The 21327-nt window shown below is 46.8% G+C and overlaps 1 protein-coding gene across 1 annotated transcript in view; it reads left to right on the plus strand.

Moving 5' to 3' along the window:
* Positions 1–20964, plus strand: part of LOC8037104 (collagen alpha-5(IV) chain) — an 85713-nt gene extending 64749 nt beyond the window's left edge. The window contains exons 9-13 of the mRNA XM_029985965.4: positions 405–539; positions 2615–2815; positions 8343–8510; positions 10353–10499; positions 19846–20964. Of these exons, the coding sequence (XP_029841825.3) occupies positions 405–539; positions 2615–2815; positions 8343–8510; positions 10353–10499; positions 19846–20199 (1005 nt within the window). The 3' untranslated portion in view covers positions 20200–20964. The remainder of the gene's footprint in view (positions 1–404; positions 540–2614; positions 2816–8342; positions 8511–10352; positions 10500–19845) is intronic.
* Positions 20965–21327: the final 363 nt, after the last annotated feature.

Genomic DNA, 21327 nt, shown 5'->3' on the forward strand with positions numbered 1-21327 from the left:
ATGTCCCTTGAATTTCTTTAGGTGCACACATAGATCCTGTGAGCTGAGAGTAATAAATTTGCATAAAAAATGATCACATTATGTTTCGATTTTGAAGTTATTGCCGATTAAGTCAGTTATATCTTGCCTCTGTCAAGTGGTAGATTAAATAATACTTGCTTTGAAGGGCACATTCGGAGCACGCGAGCTATTAAAAAAAAACATATATATATTTTTATCTTTGTCTTTTTTCTTTTTTGCAGTTTAAAAAAAGTTTGTATAAGGAACTCACAGCTTGCTAGCTTTTGGGGCATCTTAGATTTACGTAAGAATAGCAGTCAGTTTGTGTTGGGATCCCTTTTTTATAATTGTGTTACATTCACTGACTGAGTAAACTTTTTGTTTGTTTTTGATGGAACGGGCAGCTAGCTCCAGTGGTTGTCCCGGGTGGCCCCTTCCAGCCGGGTGTACCGAGAAACCAGCAGCAAGGAACATCGTTTGGCAGGGACAGCGAGGCACAGTTGGGAGGACGTGACGAAGCCGGCACACCAGACTTGCGGGTCAGGCACAGGTTTTGCACTTGGATGTTGAATGAATGCAGTGCTCATGAAGAGCTCATGCACAAAGGGTGAATGAACACCCACCTGATGCTCATGACACCTCTTTTGAATGGTCTTCTCTTCCTATTGAATGTAGAGGTAAAGAGCAATGTTGGATCCTCTTTTATTTTATTTTGTCTTTGACTTTTACTCTTGACTAGCAAACATTGCATGTGCATGCTGTACTATCTTCTATACTCCGCGACAACTTTTCTTGGCAATGCAGTGGAAGGTACGTCCCGCGTCCCCTCTCTCATTTTGAGTGTACGCAGGCTCTCCTCTCCTCGGAAATGGGGGAGGAGGAGAGCCTGCGTACACTCAAAATGGGAGAGGGGACGCGGGACATACCTTCCACTGCATTGCCAAGAAAAGTTGTCGCGGAGTATAGCCCAAATATTAGTGAGGCCCCACCATTTGAATGTAAATGACTGACTTCTGTGTGCTGTGAAGGGAAGCTGAAGTTAATACAATGTGTGCAGGAAAACACCATATGCTTTCTCCGTTGCTTCTCAACTTTGTTGCATCTCAGCCAAAGTTGTCACCAACCTAAATGTCTATGGTGCTACAGGTGTACAGTGCAATTTATAATAATGAGAAATCTGCAAAATCTAGTTGTTACAACCAAATAGTGTTGAACCTGGACTGATCTTTAAAAGTACCTGAAGTGATAACTCCCTGCCTTCACTTGCAGCAAGTTTATCACTTCATAAAATATCTGCTTCGAAAAAGCACTTTGTTAATTTAATAATGCTCAAATAGTGCATGAATTGAGTTAATTGTGTGTAAAAAATACGATATTATCCTGGTGTACACCGCATCAAGTCACTGTGTGTTTACCATCCGTAGTCTTTCTGTGCAAGAAACCAATCTGTATTTGAATCGCAATAATATAGCTCCTCGCTTAGGAATTAGGAACGGACCTTCATTGATGATATCATTGACATCGTCGTGACCACCGCCATCAACAGTGGCAGCAGACATCACAATCATGAGCCTGCGTTATTGCTACGAGGTGACACGGTGGCAAGAATGATGGAGAGGAGGGGGGAAAGGGGGGCTGGCTCATACATTTGTATGAGATTTGGAGAAGGTTCTTGACTTAGAAACCTTGACACAAATCTTAGAGCGTGCTCTGTTTCACCTCCATTGAAACTACCAGTACTTGAGTTGTGTCCTTGTTTCAGCATTCATTTTGCCACTGTCATCTTTAAAATATGACCAATGCTGATGATTATAATAATGGCTAGCCTTCAGGCCACATACAGTGACTGCTTGCAGTGAATTTGATAAGCACCCATTGGCGTCTGTTTAAGGCAAGGTTAGCATTGTTTGCCCTGTGGCTTTTTTTAATTTTCGGTTTAATTTCTTGTCGGATGTTTGTGAGAAATACTTTCCAAACAGTTTTGATCATTGTATTCAGTAAGCTTAAGATATTCCATCACTATGCGGGTTTGATCTTGACATAGCCCCAAAGCAAAAATGTATTATTCTCTTTAGTCAGTGACAGGTTTAAGAACCTAGAAGGAATCTCCGCCTCTAGCATCTGTTCGTTGCCTTTCGCCTGGCTTTGGCTGCGCATGCAACGAAGTATTATCATAGGCAGAAATCTCGCACTCGAGGCAAAGCTTCTATTGCGTTCTTAACATGTCACAGACTATAGAAACTGATTTTTACAAGCAATATATCATTACAAGTGAATTTTATTGTAGTACGCCCCAAATCCATCATTAGTTTCGAGATATAGTTTACGAGAATGATTTTTAATGTTGCATATGTTTCTTTCTGTTTTCATGTGAAACAGAAAGAAATGTATCTATCTGTCTATTCTTGCAATTTAGTGAATTTCATGATCTGATGTCTTTGCTTAGTTGTTGAGGCTCACTATCTATGTACGTTTGAGAGAGAAACATTTTTTTAAAACAGCCTAAGCCTTGTTCCGAGCTTCCTTTTCCCTCTCAACACTACTCAATGTTGCATTCATTTGCGTAGCCACGACTTTGGACTGTGAAGCTGACATCCACTCTGCCCTTCTGCAGGGACCAGGTTTCGGTCAAAACTTTGGCTTCAATGGGCGTCCTCCGAGCGTGTTTGGAGGCCCCCGCCGATTGGACAGCAGACGGCGCCCAGGCTTCTCCCTCACGCAAGGAAATGACGGAAGGACGGCACAGGGGATCCTTCCCGGGGTAGGAAACGTTGGACCCGATCTAACCTCTCAACAGTTGCCACAAGCCCCTCAGGTGAGAGATTCAGTGCAATGTTATGCTTCCTACACCTTACAGTAGAGTTGGGAAAAGCTATGAACTATAGTCCTCCTCTCCAGCGTGCGCTCTGCTAAAATGGAAAGAGGTGGGAGAAGCTTCCACTTTGTTCTTGACCTGTCACTGACTATACATGGGTTGCACCAAGGAGGATAGAAGGGTAGGAGAGGGCATGACGTCGGCCGCGTAGCCTCCACAAGCCATGTTCCCTTGACGCTTCGCCTCTTTCTCATTTTCCTCCTTACTCTCCTCGCTTACCATGCCAACGTGACCACATCACGTGACCGAAGCTAGCCTTCGTTTTGCTATGGGGGTACTAGAATACACCACAGTCTAGCCTTCGATCTGATAAAACCTACCGGACGGAGCGTGCGCAAGCCTGCAAGAGGAGTCCTACAATCAACCATCCATCTCACACATGACATGTCACACGCACCAGTCGCTAGAGAGATCTGTGGTCATGCTGGGCACAAAATCGTTTAAAATTTTTATGATTGGGCTTAACCAATATTGCAACGTGCCCCCTCCTAGTACTTATAACCTCCTTGGGTTGCACGTGGTATCATTCAAAGAGCGCTCCGATGACTGCCAGAGAAGGGGGGAAAAGGGAGCTCCCCTCTTATCAGGATCCTCTTTTGCACCTCCCGGATTTGCACAGACATTGCTATTCTCCTCCCAGAAGATTGTAAAAGATTAACCCTTTCAAAATTCTTTCAAAAGCAGCTTCCATCTCCTCTTGCATGGTGGTCAAACATATACAATGTGACGTCAGTGCAATCCATGTATGAAGTGGGACCAAGGTCAAGCATACAAGGATGTCTTGGAAGGGGAAAGGGTGTTGTACTCTGTTCCCCCCTAGGCTGAAAGCGCAGTAGGAGCTACGGACTCGCCGGGCCAATCAACCACCTTTCCTTTGTCATAAGACCCCTCTGTCTGCGCGTGGGTATGGGACAGGGGCGCCATTATGTGGTGAAGGGTAGGCATTTGACTCTTTCAATGAGCATGTAGCTTCCACTGCACTGTCAGTTTAGGAGAAACTGAATATAGGTTCCTACCAGAACTGGCCACACTGATCACTCAAAGAGTAAGGTCTGATTGTAGCGACCCTGTGCACGGGTTTATGTGCCTTTGTTCCTTTGCGCACCTGAGCTCGTGGCGTCGGTTGTACCCGAGTCGTTGATGTAGCCATTCTACTGACATTAAACACTTGTTACAAATCTCACAGGGGGAAAGGAAAAAGAGATGGGCACAATGGACACTAGCAAAACCATGTTGTCTGCTTCTTAAAACTGATGCTGTGGAGCATGATGTCATGATATGCCATCCAGTTTACAGCATGAGTACACATGAATTGATGCAAAAGTGAGGAAAAAGTGAAAACTGAGGTTGAAATAAGAAATTTAATTTTTAATGTTAAAATTTTTACAGCAAAGCTGTTAGGGGCTAGTTACCCCACTATTGTGTCCGCGGGCAAGCGGCTTGTCAACACAAAATTCGAGCCAGTTCACCGTCACCCTACGTCATTGTCTCATCTACCAATCATGTGTGTCCTGTGTCCCGTGACGTTGAGATCGCGCTAGCGCTCTTATCAGTTGCCTTTTGGACTCACGATGGGTCGGCTGCATGCCGTTCGTTTGGAGGAAGAAGAGCGGGAGCGCAAGGAGCGGCGACGTGCGGAGCAGGGTGAATGGCCGCGCAAACGCCGTGAAATGGCTATCGCCTCGAGTTCCACTTCGTCGAATGGTTCCGAATTCCTTGCAAAAGAAGAGTAGATCGCTCGCCTGGAACGCTGCCGAAAACTGGAGCGGCGATGTGACCGGCGCCGGCGGGCCAACGCCACGGACGACAATCGTGCCACGAAAGCCAAGCGCAAGCGCAAGGCCCGGCGACGACGACAGGATGCCACGCTGGCTGAACAGATTTTATAAATACTTCAATCCCACCATAGTACAGCTTTGCTGGTCTTCCATCTTCACCAGAGTGGAAAAGCTGACAGTTTTTTTGTTCAATGGTGATAAAACTTGCCTCTTAGTTTCTTTAGGTAAGTTAGCAGGAGGCTGTAGATTTCAAATCTGCCTAGACATCATATCTGCGCAGATACCTATGCTTATAGTTTTCATGCATGATTTCTGTCTTCTACATATCCACCTTTCTTACAGAGTTCTTGAAGAACCCTTTTCAATAGGCAAATCCTGCACCCCTATTGTGTCAAGTTGGCTTCACATCATAACACTCATGTAGTGTACTGAAAGCAACCTTTGAAATTCCTCATATTCCTGTATGATTTTGATTACTGGAAATAGGACATAGCTTCACATACTACCATTAGAATACCGCACATCCGCTCATTTCACACTAAGCGCCCATTCCCAAATTTGTAAGATCTGAGAAAATACGCACAGTACATTTAGTATATGTAAAATGGATGATTGGACAAACGCCCATCCCCTTTTTTCTCGATTATTTCTAAATTTTGAGTGGGCGCTTGCCCGGTATTTCACGGTAGCTGTTTGGAAAACACATTTAGTGTTTCCCTGAAACTAATGACTGTAGAAGTATAGTCGAAGCTCGTTATAACAGACTTTGATTTTGACCAAGATTTCGGTCTGTTGTAAGAGGAGTATGTTGTATGGCAGATATGAAGTTAAATCAATGGTATGTAGAGGAAAACCAACTGAACTTTACAAATCGGTATGTTATATTGAAATGTCTGTTGTAACCAGGTCTGTTATAATGAGCTTAGACTGTATTTTCACTCGTGGGATAATGGATGGAAATAATTTGAAACATATACACTAATTCCTTGTTGTAATACAAAATCGCTTTTTTCGAGTTATTGCTTTTATCGAAGTTCAACATGGTCCCAATTGAAATGCACGCATTTTTAACCGGATTATTCTAAGTGTATCGACGGCCGACCACGCTCATTACGAAGGCCACAATGCCGAAAGTATGCAAGCAGAAGCGCACTGAGACCCTTGCATTCCCTCCCCCTTCTCCGCCGAGGCAAACGACAGACCGTGAAAAGTGCAAACAAGAAAACAGAGTAAATGAGTGGTAGAGGGCAGAGCATGCAGACCGCCGCTTCCGATGCCGATGCGCCAACACAAGGACGCGGGCAGAGCTGCCTGCGTCCCCGTGTTCCGACGCCACTCGCGGCACTTGCAACCGACGCTGTCCAACTACTTTCGGAATAGGGTCAAGGGAGCGATGGAGCCCAGAGGCGATTATCCCTTTGGGAGCCCCCGACGCACGTGCCTGCAGGTCCACACGTGCGTCATATGGGAGGTTGGGAGTGTTTACCGAAAGTTGTTTAGATCTGCGAGGTTGAGAAAAGTGGCCGGCTCAAGCTCGAAATTGCTTAAGAATTTAACATTCCGGCTGTTCGACACTGTCCATCATTTTGCAGAACAAGCAAGGTATTGGACGGGTTCGAGAAGTTTCTCATGCAAGAGAAAGTGCACCTGCGACTCGAAAACGAAAGATGGCCAACTGCTTTGCGACCGTCAAATTTTTTCTCGCGAGGATGCTTGCCGAGCCGGCTCACGATTCCCAGAGCTGCAATGATCTCTACAGAAGTGTGTAAAAACATGTTGGCAAAACCAGCGAGGATAACTTTAATTTGTTCGTGCTTGTCAACGCGGGCATTCCTGTTGGTGCTCCTGCCACGTATGCTGCGATCCTAGACCTTTGCATACGGCCAGGGTAAACACGAAGCGACATCGGAGAGGCACCTCGGGAAACGCCAACGACTGCGGAGACGCGAAACATCCTACGGCTGCTTCGAAACAAAGTGGAGTGCAGCGGCGGTGACTGTGTTCTTCTGATGCCTGGAGCAGTTCGAGGAGAACTGATGCCTGGATGAAATTATTGGCAAACTCCACTTAATTATTTTTTTACTCAGTGAAGCGGCCACAACATGTTCTTAACCAAGGTTTGTTTGATTAAATATACGGCTAGAGTGTGCCGTAGTGTTCCCGTTCACCTTCAAGCCTGCTGGCACTGTTTTTTCGGCTCTATCGCTTTTATCGAATTACCACTTATATAGAATTTTTTTGCCATCCGGTTGACTTCGTTATAACGAGGGATTACTGTATTTCAGTGCATATTTCAATGTTCCTTTTGACACCCTCCAAGTTCCTTTAGTCTGCAACAGGAAACAGGGCTGGTGCAGTCAGTGAATGTGAAGCATTGCATCAAATCGCACTCAAAGATGCACACTGCTTTGGAGCTACCTCAAGTAGAGTTGGTTAGACTCATTAATACTGTGTGTATCACATACTGCTCTCATGCAAGTGCAAGTTGCATGAGACCTACTAATGCGGTGTTAAAGGGGCACTTAACCACTCTCTGCAATAGTTTATTCATGGTTATAACTCCATCTACAGGCTTTAAGCATCTTTGAAAAACCAAACATTACTATCATGAGTGACCAATTTCTCTGTTAAAATCAATATCAAAAGATTGATTTCCTTGGAACTGTCGCTGACACCAGAAGGCGCCACTGCACGAGGAAGGCCAGGGCTCTGCCCTTTTTCGTGCCATGGATGAATGTAATGTTTCGTTTATTAGCATGCTTAGAGGCCATAGGTTGAGTTGTTAACATAAATAGACTATGGCAGAAAGTTGTTTAGTGCCCCTTTAAACCAGCGACTGAGAATTATTCTTAAAAATAAAAAGAGAGGCAGTTGCAATGATTGAACAAGCTTTCAGAACAACGTTATCGACCATGGCAGCCGTCGGACAATGAGTGTAAAGGGATAATACGCAAACGAATTAACCGAGATGCACTAATTAACTCTTGAACAATACTTAGCTGGCTCGTTCCGATTAGAGATGCGTTGCCCTTTGCAAAAACATGCCGTGCTGCGGTCGGAATTTGCACACCTAGACTATTACTTTACACTCTCTACGTGACGTCTGCCACGCCCGATAACGTTGTACTGAAGGCATGGTCTCTTTCTTTAAACTGCCCTTTTCTTAGAAAGTATTCTCAGTTGTTAGCGAAACGCCTTGTATCAGAGAGAAGATCGAACGATGGGGAGCGTTTTGTCCAGCTCGTATTTCATGGAGCTCTGTGTTTACCCAACACAAGGCCCGTGGACTAGATTCCTTGCGTTGTCTTCCTCGGTTGAGCTGCAGGCGCAGATCATACACGAGTGTTGCGCGAGCACTCGACTGCGATGACTCGTGTTCAGTCGGCACCTCTGCGATTGAACGCTAGCCTTAGCCGATCGTTGACGCAGCATCGGGTCACGTCGACCGAGTGCTGCATCTGAAACAAAAACAAATATTTTGCGTCGTTGCTGTTTCCCTTTGCTCAGTTCCCAACTTGGCCCGTTATGGGTGCAGCGATCGGATCTTCTGACCGACGGGAGATACGTGCCCATATTTTGTCGCACGACTTTGCGACGGGTCCGAAGTTCGCAGATCTTGGGTCCGTCGCAAATCGTGCCCCCGTCCTTTGTACTATCCGGCACTCGACGTCGCCGCACCCGCTTTTCAGGATCGTGCTGCCCAAGCCGGAGTTGACGGCTCGTACGAAGGGGGTCCGCCCTCCGTGGGACCCACTCGGACCCCTCTCGCGATCAGCCAAAGGGTCGGCAACACTCCGGTCACGGGCCGCAATGGGCTTCCTGTGGGGGGCCGTTTCCGTGGTACGCCCGGACCTCGGGTAAGGGAGACAAAGTTTGTCTCGCTCTCGAAGAACCCTTTCTCTGATCTCGAGAAACATGACAGAAAACCATTTTATATGATTTCAGATGAAGCTTCATATAACCTGTCAACAATTATTTTATGCGCCAAAACGGCTGAAGCGTCGTTACTCTTGAGTGTAGCTTGTTCAGTGACTCTAGCATGTACCGTATTTACTCAAATGATGTTACTTTCTTAGGCAGCACGAAAGTAGCAGAATTTGTGATGTGTGCTAGGATCTTAGCAATTGTCAATGTTGTGGAACATCTTATGGCACTTGTGTGCAGGCTGACATGCGCGGTAGTGCCGGCATGCAAAGTGCAGTGTGGGCCCGATGGAGTTATTGCTCTTTATATGGACCGCGAAATATCTGTTTCTCAACTTCTCGTGCTGCAATTTAGTATGCGAGTGCGTGTAAAAAAACGCAAGTGGATAAGCTTACTCCAATCAAAAAAAGAAAAAAAAAAGACCGGATTTAGGCAATCTACATTGCATTGCACAGACGGCACTCGCCTACTTGGATGTGTTACCGACAGACGACGAAAAAGTCGAGGGCTTGCTGTCGTTCTGCTTTGGCCCTCCAAGGTGTGCTGACTTAGATTTCGGAGTCAGTATTTCGAAAGTTCTCATTTGCTTCTTTCAGTGCCACACACGTTTCTTTAACATACAATTTTTGAGTGCTTTGGTTTTCGGTTTGATGGCGCGGCCCTCGTCATCTCCCGTTAGAAGCTCCAAGACATGCACCCTCAGCTCAGGCCATGCCTCACACGCTGCTCGTGCTCATGTTAGCAAACAAGTCCGCGAGGCTTGCAGCTCACATCCAATGTTTTTCAGTAACTTGCTCGCATTCTGTCCCTTCTCTACTACAGTTTTATAAGTGCACAAAAAAACTAACCTCCATTTTGGAGAAGAAAAAAATTATATTTTCGCTGTATGCAGCAAACCTGGTCAGAGGATGTAAGGTTACAAAACAAAAAGAGTAGCCCCTCTGAAGTAACTACTGTAGCTAGGGAGTGATGTGTTGGTGCAGAGAAACTGTGTACGCATGTGGAGACTGGATCGCACAAATGGTAGTGCACATAATTGCTTAGATTAGAATAAAGGGGCGGTGGTAAAGTGGTGTATGCCACCTGAGTGCCAGCCGCTCGTCGTTTACCTTGCGTTATAGAGTGTTGGTGGTGGCGTCATCTCATCACATCTTGAAGAATAGTTTGAAAACCACCATCACTATATCACTGCCGTTCCATATATACAGGAGTTTGCAAGACGTGTATTTGTTTTGACCGTAAGGGCACACACACTTTGGAAGGCACCTCGCCACCAAGTCACCAACGGTGGTCACTGCTCCCAACGGGTGGCATCGCCGTCCTTGTCTCCGCACGACTGCATGGTGCCCCATTGGCACGCCATGTGTCTTCTCTGCTTTTCTGTCACTGTTTCTTGCACTCTTTCTTCGGGGAAGCCTAAAGCGGGCTCGTTTCATGGAGCAGAGCGCAGCTGCATGTCTGAACATATAATGTTTCCTCCCGCCGGGAATAACACAGAGGCACTTGAGGAAGACATTTGGCTGGCACTGATGTCCAATGTCGAGGAGACAGCGCTGTGCCACCATTCGGCTGGCAGTCGGCTTGTCGACTTCCGTCCCCGGTTGCGGGATGGAAATGGTTAGGTGCAAGCCTTACAACGCGTTCCATGTTAAAAGTGGGGTTATGTGGGACAGTAGCTTACTATGAGTGGGGCTGTTCTAACTGTTACACTTTGTTTTTGTTCAATCCGAGGTTTCTTTGAACGTGACCCGTTACTCCTGTTTGTTGATTTACAGTTTGATGCTGGGAGGGACCAGGCCCCCCTTGTACCAAACTTGAACAACCAGGACCTTGGACAGCGCAAGGACCAGCAACTAGCCAGGGAAGGGTTTGGGGCACCAGAAGACATAGACGACGTCCAACCTCGCAACTACGACCAGCGGGTATGTGAACATTGCTCACCTTCGTTGGAAGCAGAAATATGTAGTCCAGTGTTGTGTGCAGGCGGGTCTCCAGAAGAAGACGAGTTTTCATCCTTCGGGAGCAATCTTTATTATGTGACTGAGGAAAAGCTTCTTTGCGGGTCGGCAGCTTGCTGCACCTTTTATCAGGGGCACTGATAGTAGCAAACAGAGACGGAAACGCGACACTTTCCCCCTTTTATTCGAGAACAGTTCACTGGGACTGAAACAGTCGGGTGGTTTCCGGGTCCTCTGTGGGTAGCGTGGTGGCGACAGCTCCGCGGAGGTCACTTGTCCCCTTATCTGTGCTGCTGTCGGTGCTGCCATGGTGGCTGATGTTGCTGTTGGCGCTACGAGAGCTGGCTTGTCCTTGAAAGGTGGCAGCAATACAGGTGACAGCTCATCATCCAACTCAAATGCAGCCTTGCTTGTGGAGGGTGATGCTGGCAATAAGTGGTCGCGATGCCTCTGCCAGTTATGCACTGCTTGCGACGTGGTAACTTGTACCGTGTAAGAAACAAGCCCAGTTCTTTTCAACACCGTTGCATGGGTCACCGTCTGAAGTTGCGCACCAGGACACAGTCTTTCTCTGGAAATGGCATGTCCACACCTCCCTGATGAGGCAATTGTTGGAACTGTCGTCCAGAACCCAAAGCTTCGAGTGATGGTTCCATAGCATCCAGGTGCATCTGAAGGGCTTTTCCCATAGACCAGGAGGTCAGAGTCTCCTGCTTAGTTGCATGAGGGGTGATGTGGCAGGCCAGCAAAAACTTGCTGGCCTACCACAACACCTTTCAAGCAGCAACGTTCTGCGAGTCTGTTGCTGCTGAGATGGTATGGCATGGTCAGAACTTGGCGCACACAATGCAGCTTGAGAAAAGAATGGAACTCTTCGGATGTAAATTGCAGACCATTGTCGCTGACAATGGTTTCCGGAAGACCATGTCGACTGAAGAATTGGTGTAGTTGGGCAACTGTGCTTGCAGCAATCATAGACTACGTCAGGCAAACTTCAGGCCACTTGGAATGGGCATCGACAGCTACAAGGAACATCCAGTTGCGAAAAGAAACCGCAAAGTCCAAATGTACCCGTTGCCATGGTCTTGACGGCCACACCCAGGAATGCGAAGGAGCTCTTGTGGGTGATGCCCGTTGCTGCTGGCACCCCCGGCAGAGCTTTACTTGAGTCTCGAGGTCTTTGTCTACGGATGGCCACCAGACGTAGCTGCCGGCCAGCTCTTTGCTACGGACAATGTCTGGGTGACCCTTGTGCAGCTCCCTGATGACCAGTTGACTAAGCTTGGGTGGCACCACAACACACATGCCATACATCAGGCAACCCTGATGAACCATTAGTTCATGTCGTCTATGGAAGAATGACGTGAGATTGGCGTTGTCGATGTAGGATGGCCAACCTTTCCGTGTGAAGTCGAGTACTACCCGGAGAGTGGAATCACGGGTGGTGCGCCTTGCAATCTCTTGACTTGTCTCTGGCACGGAATCCAGCCTCAGTGTGTAGAAAACTTCCTCATCTGTTTGTTCCTCCGCCGTGAAAAAGACCGAGAGCCGTGAAAAGCAATCTGCATCCATGTTGTTGGCAGGCGTCTTGTAAAGCAGGTTGTACCTGTACGTGGAAAGGTTGACTGCTCAACGCTGTAGCCTGGCAGCAGCAATGGCAGGTATGCCAGTTTTCGGGCCAAAAATGCGCTGCAGGGGCAGATGGTCGGTGACCAAAGTGAAGCTGCGGCCGTAGACGTAGAAGTGAAACTTCTTCAGACCAAACACCAGGGCCCGTTTGCTCGAAGCTGGTTAACTAACCGCGGTTAACCGGATTTCCCTACGAGGGGGAACTTTGGGTCACGTGACCGGCAGAGTGAGTACGGCGGGGAAACATGGCGGTGCCCGGTGAGTGAGCGCCGCTCGCTGTGGAGCTAATACGTCGTAGTAGCTGCAGTAGCGGGCGAGTGAGTCAGCAATGAATGGTGCAGGAGGTTTTCGCGTTGCTTTACCTCACTTAAAACGCAAAACATGAGCAATGACCTCGCCGCATTTTTTAGATAGACTTTCGACTCTGGCCATTCCTAAGCCTAAATGAATGCGATAGTTGTCGGCATGGCAACGTCTTTGGAAAGTGGATTGCCTTGACCCAATCGGCCGGGTATTGATAGCACACAAAAGCAGAGAGCGTTCCCATAGACCTTTTGCTAAATTTAAAAAGCACCGAGGTGCATGCTACGAGTTTAGTTACACGCGCTGCACCTGCTAGTGTCTGCAGTAATAACTGTTCGGAAGCAAAACGCCTAAAACAAATTTTGCCGTGCACGCGCGTTCGTCAAAGATTTATTATGATTGTTTACTTCAAATCTTTTATAAGCGGAAGGCCAGCGCGCGCGGATCGTAGAATTGCACTTCCAGCGTTCTTCTCGATGTTCGGGTAATTTACTACTAGGTCAATTTTCAGTGGAGCCGAGTTACAGGTTTTTCAATTTATGACGGTGTTATATATACGGTTCCTACATGCTGGCCAACCATGCATGCTGCCGGTGTACCGCACGCCTTTCACTGCTCACTTCTTTCTCATTGTTCCTAGGACTCAACTTCGTCGTCCTCTTTCGAACTTGCAAGGAAATTTTAACGAGGCTTTCCTTCACTTCATGCAGCCAAATATTTAGAAAATTTCCAAACAAGGGTTAATTTAGTTTTACCTTGCCGATTATTTGTACCACGAGCAATAAAAATTGTTTCTGAAGCTCAAATGTATGCCGCGCTGCGTCGCTAAAACGAGGCAGCGCGCATTTTTTGGGTCCCCCTATTTCGGGAACCTTTCCACGGAAGCCACGTATATTCGCTACAGCCAGTAGGTGACACCAGCTACCACCCCATAATAAAACACGGAGCTATCGCTCATTCAGCCCTCGTCAAACTTTCTAGGTACTTGTAGGTACCTAGTAGGCAAGGGCTTAACCGCGGTTAAAGCTAACCGGCTTCGAGCAAACGGGCCCTGGGCCAGTGCTTTTTTCTCAATTTGTCTGTACTTTTCTTAAGCCTGAGTAAAGGTATAAAAAGCGTACGCAATTGGTCTCACCGTACCGTCGGACGTCGCGTGACAGAACAGCGCCGAGGCCGTAAGTCAACGCATCGCATGCCAACTGCAGCGGTGCTTTAGGGTCGTAGTGGACCAAGACCGGAGAAGACGACAGAGCCGACTTGATGTTATCAAAAGCTTCCCAGCATGCAGAGTCGCACGACCAGTTGACGATCTGTCGAAATAGCCTGTAGGAAGGATGTTCCAGCTTTGCAAGGTGTGTTGTAAATTTGCCATAATAGTTAATCAGTTCCACCAAGAAGCATAGCTGTGTGACGTTAGTCGGAGCTTGAGCTTTGAGCAAGGCTTCAATCTTCTCGGTTGTTGGCTGCACCCCGTCTGCACTGATGATGCGTCCGAGGTACTACCGGCGGTCGCAAAGAAACACACATTTGCTGCATTTGATGCATACACCGCGTTCTGACAACCTTTGGAGCACCGCTTCTAGGTTTGTGATGTGTTCCGCGTGAGTAATTTCAATAATCAAGATGTCATCAAGGCAGTATGTAACGCCTGGCAAGTCTTTAAGCATGTTATTCATAACACGCTAGAAGATGGCGGGTGCCGACGCCACGCCGAACGGCAAGCAGTTCATGCTGAAAAGGCCCTTGTGAGTGTTTAATGTTAAAAACTTCTTGGAGTTGTCCGCCATTTCGACTTGATGATAGGCCCTATCAGGGTCGATCTTCAAGAAGTAGTAACCATGGGTGAGAGCTGTGAGATTCTCGTCCAGTTGAGGCAGCGGGTATTGATCTGTGTCAAGAACGGGGCTCAGTGTTGTCTTGTAATCTCCGCAGAAGAGTATAGAACCGTCTTTCTTAATGACCGGGACTACTGAAGTGGCAAACTTGCTTGTAGCAACGTGCGTGATGATTCCGAGCTCTTGAAGCTTTTTGAGCTCTTCTTCAACAGTGGAATGAAGCGCAAAAGGGACATTTCGTGCCTTCAGAAATTTTGAGCGGTCACCTTTCGACACGAGGAAAGCCTTTTCCCCTTGGATCTTCCCCAGTTCATTGTTGAAGTTGTGCTTGTACTTTTCAAGAAGACATTCCGAATCTTCCGATGCACTGGGCTTAGCAGCGCTGGAGCCGTGATCCTCGAGTTGGCGCCCACCACGAATGACTTTCCAGTTCAGGTTGAGGTGCTCGAACCACTCATGTCCTAGGAGAGGAGGCCCATGCTGATCCAGAACATATAGAGGCAGGAGCCGTCACTGGTTGTTGTGCGCCCCATGCACGTGAATGACGCCACACGGTTTGACGACTTCACTAGTGTAACACTCATCGTTAGAGCGGTGAAGGCCCCAATGTAGTCAGTGTTTGTGAACTAGTCTTATCTCATCCTTGGATGCTGTTCCACTGATGTACACTTATCACAAGCATTAGGTTTACCTGATTAGAAAGTTTTAGTGGGCATTTCTACAAACGATTGACACGACGCTCGTCAGTGGGACACCACCCAAGCACCTGCACTGTCAAAGAAACTGCCTCTTTAGGCTGCACCATGACGGCATAATGGTGCATTGTAAGTAAACAATATCTATCACCCTGTGGCAGCGGTTTTCTGCCCAACGGGGGAAAAGGTCTAGCAGAGTCCTTTCTATACATTTGTTATATTTAACGTACACATTCATAAAGGTATGACTTCAGTCTCTTGGCTGGTGGATTATACGAGAGAGAGGACAGAGAGCTAAGATGTTATAAGCTAGAAAGGAGTTTAAAAAAAAGCTTTTTTGACAGCAGTTGACAGAATCTGTTGCACACGGCACTTCTTGGTGTGCTTCGTGCTTTCCTGTTAACTTGGCCGTGTCACACGATGCAACACAGTCAGGAGAGTGGCGAAGTCCATGTAGGCAGAATGTCAGATGTAAAAATCCCAGAATACATGTTCTTTGCATACCTCCTATAATATTTTGGGCTCTTCTAATATCCTCCACTGTAAATATTTCGACAAGTACAAATCGCTTTTGGCCAACCAACTGGGGCGGTTTTCAAAGGTTTGCATTCTGAGTATTGATTAGTCTTCAGTGGATTTTTATGTGATGTCTGTGCAATCTATATGAGGCACTGGCAGCGTTGAAGTATCCTCGCTTGCTTTAAATTCTTTTGATTTGCACTCAACGTTTATTGTTTTCATAAGTTGTGTATCCTGTATGCACACTCATTTTGTATCGAGAGTTTATGCACCCCGTCATGTTTGACTTTAATCACCGATTTCGTGCGCATGGCCAGACGTCCCAGAAAGCAAGCAAGGATACACGGAAAGAGAAGAGTACCCCATATCAGAATTTGAGAGAATGAAGCTTGCATGGCTCGCACCAAAGTGTTCTCATGCTGAGGACATTATTTATGGGTCTGACAACATTGTCATTGTAGCCCTACATGAATGTAGTTAGGAGTTTGTGGTGGACGCTGAACAACCTTTACTCCAATGGTGATGTGCTTATACACAAATGTTGGCATGATAGGCAATGCCCTTTATACACAACAGAGCAAATGTCTGTAAACAGCTTTTGAGGGTTCTGCAGCAACAGCACTGGTACACTGGCTACACCCTTTGGTTCACCCTTTCAGTTGTGTACAACAACGAGAGAGGAAAGTCCCACAAACATTTGCCTCTCTAATGTAGTGCATTCTAAAGCCCCGTCTGTGCATGTGGTCCGCACATACATTCCCTCGCTTGCCAAAGCTGTACCATTATACTCTTACTGATTCTCAGGACACAATATCTTGCCTTGTCTCTGCCATTGTTATTCACGTCTCCATTACCATTGTTTACGGCAAACTAAAGGCGCGTTCACACTCTTGCAACCGAGTACGACTGAGAAAGACTTCTTGAGCCCGGATGGCTGAGCGGAGCTGGTCCTAAGAGATCGCAAGAGGCTTAAAAACCGGTTTGGTCTCTCTCGGTCGTACTCGGTTGTAAGAGTGTGAACGGGCCTTAAGGGACATGACACAAAACGAAGAAAATGCATCATCCGTGTAGCATCATTGCAGTTGCAGGGACATAAGTGCTCGAAGCACTCTCAACATGTCAGTGCTGCACATTCTTCTCCATCGAGGCTGCATCCCAGACTTAAAGAGGCACTGACACATCAAAATCATATTTTTCTTATTATCCGGAACGATTGAAAACAATGCCGGGACATTACCCTCAAAATTCGAAACTTGGGAATTCAGTATTTGTGAAGTAAAAAAACAATTTCCAAATGCTGTATTTGAAGTTCCCGCGCCATCCGCGCCAGTGCAGTGACCTCGAATTCTGCGATCTCTTGCGAGTCGACTTTCTTTCGCACATCCGCTCCACGCTACAAAGCAAAGTGCTGTTACCACCGCAACCCGAAGCAAGGAGCGGGGGAAAGGGGCGCCGGGCGGACCGGGAAACCGGTTTCTTCGTACGGTTATGCGACTCACCGATCATCCTCTGTTCGAGCGCTGCCAAGTTTTCCGAGGGAAGATAAAAATCCAGGATGCGACATCACAACGGATTCCGATTTTTGGTATTTCAAAAAGAAGGGCTGTAGTGTGTTTGCAATTGCATTAAAAAACATGTTTTACAATTGCCGTTATTAAATGTTATAGAAATGCCGAATACAAAGCTTCTAAATTCCATGATTCCTGACATCACGAATCAAAAGAAGTGAGGAGGTGAAGAGTGGGGAGAGAAAATCAACAAAAACAAAAAAGGTGCGCACACGCAGAACATTTTTTTTTGAGATGCAGATTTTTTTGCATGTTTAATGACTATAGCGTGCATCGTTTCTGACAATAAAAAAAAATATGACCTTTGGGGTGTCAGCGCCCCTTTAAAGGGACAATGAAGTCGATTTCGGACATTGTTTTGGCGATTAAACTGGGTTCCAGGCACGTCTCAGGCCACGTTGCCCAAATTTCAGCCGAAACCGGCGCTTGTGTGCCACGCAAATCAATTAAACAGTCGCGGTAATAATCGTACCGGGATCGACTGGGGCGATGCCCCGAGAGTTGCGGGAGAAGCCAGGAGAAGCGGAGCTCACGTGACCGATGCGGGGCCAAGAAGCGCGACGTCATGAGAGACGCGTCAGCAATTGGTCGAAACGAGAAACGTGCCCTCGGTCACGTTTTGGTTCGCAATTTTTAGAAATACTGTTCTAATTTCCGCTTGAATAACCATGAAAAGTATAAATCGGACCGGAAATGATTACTAAACCGTAAATAAAACACCATAATTGTTTTTTTCTTTGCTGCGCTAAACGGGAAACGGCCAACGAGCAACTATGGGCACTTGGGCATGCGGGCCGCTCGTTACTGGCTGGGCGGTCTCCGTCGGGTGATGGCGGAGGCCGCCACAGACATACTTTCGTTCCGTTTGTGTTGGGTCACTGTACGGAAGCTCTAACTCGCTCGCGAGAGTGGCATTGCCGCCCATGTTGACAGATTCGACAAAACGACCGCGCCACCGCGCTGCTATAACTAGGGTGTGTATTTCCGGTGTTTATTTGTGAGAAAAATCGGCGGATGTTTTTCGGTGTTTATTTATTTTCAAAACACCGGTGTATTTCGGTAGAACGTCTCACGGCGAAGCTAAAATCGGTGATTATCGGTGAAAAAAAAATGATTGATCACAGACAGAGGGTTCCAATTTTATTCACATAGTTCATACACTTCTTCTCTAGGTAGCAACTATTTCTCACACTTGGTCTAGTAGATGAAAGCATTATAGTATATGCAAGCATACATGCCTTGCGTGTAGATGCTTGCATCTACACGCAAGGAACGTGCTGCTGTCATGGCAGCACGTTCTTTGCGGTTCGCAACCCGCAATTATGAAAACGCACGCTCCTGTATGACACGGACGTTGGTAGTGTCTTCCAGGAACCACAGCAACCTCTGAATACATGGCTTGCACCGACATCACTTGGCCAGACACAATGAGGAAAAGGCACGTGAGAGCCTACCCTCTACTGCGTTATTTTTTCCACAAAAGGGGGCCATGGGAGACACAATAGGGGAAAGGCGTATGAAAGCTTAGCTTCCACTGCGTTCACTAGACGCTTTTGACCCCCAGAAAGGAGGGCGGACTGACGCCACCTGCAAGCCATGTATAAACACTGGAAGAATGCAGGATCCACGAGATAACACGTGTGACGAACCTCTACGGGGAAGGGGTTTCGCTAGGTCGGAAACTAGCAACGAGCGGTGTTTTTCGGTTTTAACCAGGGCGAAAATATCCAACCACCGGTGTTTTTCGGTTTTAACCGATTTTATATTTTCGTCACCGACGGATGTTTATCGGTGTTTTTCGGTTAAAACCGGAAAATTCACACCCTAGCTATAACCCACCGCGGTAACCAGAGTCTTGATCTCCTAAATACTACCGATACCGACTATTCACACTTGACGTTACTCCCTCGTCACTTCCGTTTTCGGAGGCCCAGAAACGAGAATGGAGATTGTTCAGTTTCAGTTTCTTTACATCTTTGTAGGCACAGAAATACGCATCACAAATGTCTACGAAAAATTGGGCAGCATGCTATGTTCCCAAGAAGCATAAAAACACCCTCTAAAAAAATTAAATAAAATCGTCTTCATTTTCCCTCTAAAGACGAAAGTGCCAAGAGGTGCCTTTATAAATGCTATGCATTTAAAATGAGTTGTTCACAAATTTTCATTAAAGGGACACTGACAGGGTACTTACGCTCGCCAACGTTTTTATTTGTACATAACATATGAGAGCCACAGTACCCAGAACACAATCTGCGGCTCGAAATTCGTTTTCTTTCCGCCCGAAAACCACCGATCGAACACTGGCCGGTTTGAGTCATGCTCATTCTCTTTTCTGTGGTCACGTGCTGTTTTCTATGGTTTAGACACAACCACCAAAGATAATGAACGTTGTGGGTCTCTGAAGGCACACACTCAATACTGAAAATAGACAATGAACATGATACCCATTTTTTGTGGCTTCTAAAAAGCTGCAAATATGTTCTTTGAAAAAAAAAAAAAAAAAGCTGCACAGCCATTTGACTTTTAGTAACTTTCTCTTCCTCTATATTTCTTCTTCCTTCCCATTCCGGTTTCGGTTTCAAGCACATGCGTTTTTTTACTTTATTAAAAATATATGTGACACTATTGCAAAATATTGGATGGGTAGAAATCGCCTGGCAAAAAATAAAAAAAGCTTGGGGGGTGTCAGTGTTCCTTTAAATTGGGAGAAGGTTTGTCCTTGCCTCATGAACAAAACGTTTCTCGTAATTTCTTTCAGGGCCGGGACGAAAACGGAAACACTGGCGCATACTCCTTCGGCTATGTGAACGACGACCAGCAGGGAAGCCGAGTGATGCAGCAGGAGGAAAGAGACGACGACGGCCGGGTGACAGGCTTCTACATCGTCGAGGACGTGGACGGACGGAAACGAACGGTGCATTACATCGCCGACAAGGACGGCTTCCGTGCCCGGGTCCACACCAACGAGCAGGGTACAGAGAACCTAGACCCGGCCGACGTCAAGATGAGGGTCGAGAACCGGATGCCGCACCCTCCGCCCCGGAAGCCTCCCAAGGCTACCGCCGCCGAAGAGGTCCCAGCCGACGGCGCCGACCAGAACGTTAAAAGTTGAAGAGTCGCGACGACGACGATGTCGGAGAAGCTTTTCGCACCACGATTTGCCCTGGAGGCTCTCATTTCTGCCAACTCATGCGCTGGTTTGGGCTTCCCGTGGGGGTGAGGCAGCGGTTTTGGGAAAGGCGGCTTGAGAGGACGTTTAGGTGAGATGTTTTTATGTGGGGTGCAGAAGGGGGGGGGGGGGGGGGGGCGGGCATGGATGCGTGAGGACTTTATTGTAAGCTGGGAAGTTGGGAGACTGGTGTAGTGAAAGCTCGAAGTGCCATCTCATCGAAGTTTCGTCATCTAAAGAGCTAAGGAGGAAGATGAGAGCAGTGGTGCGGATATAGAAGCAGAGCCAATACAAATGCGCGTGGTGACGACGCATGCAGTCTGTGCACCGTTTGTGGCACTTGGAAGTTTCACTGTCTTCTTTAAATCACCTAGTAAGTTCCTTCATCCCAATGTATTTATATGTCTGAAAATTAGACATGTTGCTGACTATGAATATTTTGCTCCTTCTGTGTTTGTTTTAATTTATAAATATGCCGGTACCGGATCCGGCCATCTGTTGCTTCATGTCAGAGCCACGAATTTTCCGATCATTTGTCACGTTTGGTTTTTCGTTAGTTTACATGTTTTCATCAGCGCGATCAAATAATGCATACCACAGTGGAGTTGGAGGTTTCATCATTCCTGATTCATTTCTCTGGCTGTTTTCTGAAAACAACCCACCATTGTCATGCTGTTTAGCTTACAATAAACATTGCAATGAAACTTGTTCTTTTGGTTATCAGTCTGTTTTTCTTTCTTTTAGTCCTAGAGTCCAAAACACACTGCCTGTAGCAAAGTCGACATGAATTGAGAATGATTCACTACATTAGTACTCCTGGCTTTGCAAAAATTGCATAAGATGTGGCCCCCGCCATCCCTGTGAGAAAGTCTTCTCCTTAGGGCAGTTGTAGAAACATGGTGGGGCACTTTCTGGCATTTTGCCAGGTTGTTCCTGGAATGAAAGACTTTGCAATTTTTGAAGATGACCGATCCGGTTTTTCAATTGGAGAAAAAGTCAAAATTTGGGGGTTTTACGTGCCAAATCAACGACGGGCACCTGGCACGCCCCACCGGAGGACTGAGGATAAGT

Source organism: Ixodes scapularis, unplaced genomic scaffold, assembly GCF_016920785.2.
Source record: "Ixodes scapularis isolate PalLabHiFi unplaced genomic scaffold, ASM1692078v2 PGA_scaffold2__306_contigs__length_199485367, whole genome shotgun sequence".
Classification (NCBI taxonomy): Eukaryota; Metazoa; Arthropoda; class Arachnida; order Ixodida; family Ixodidae; genus Ixodes; species Ixodes scapularis.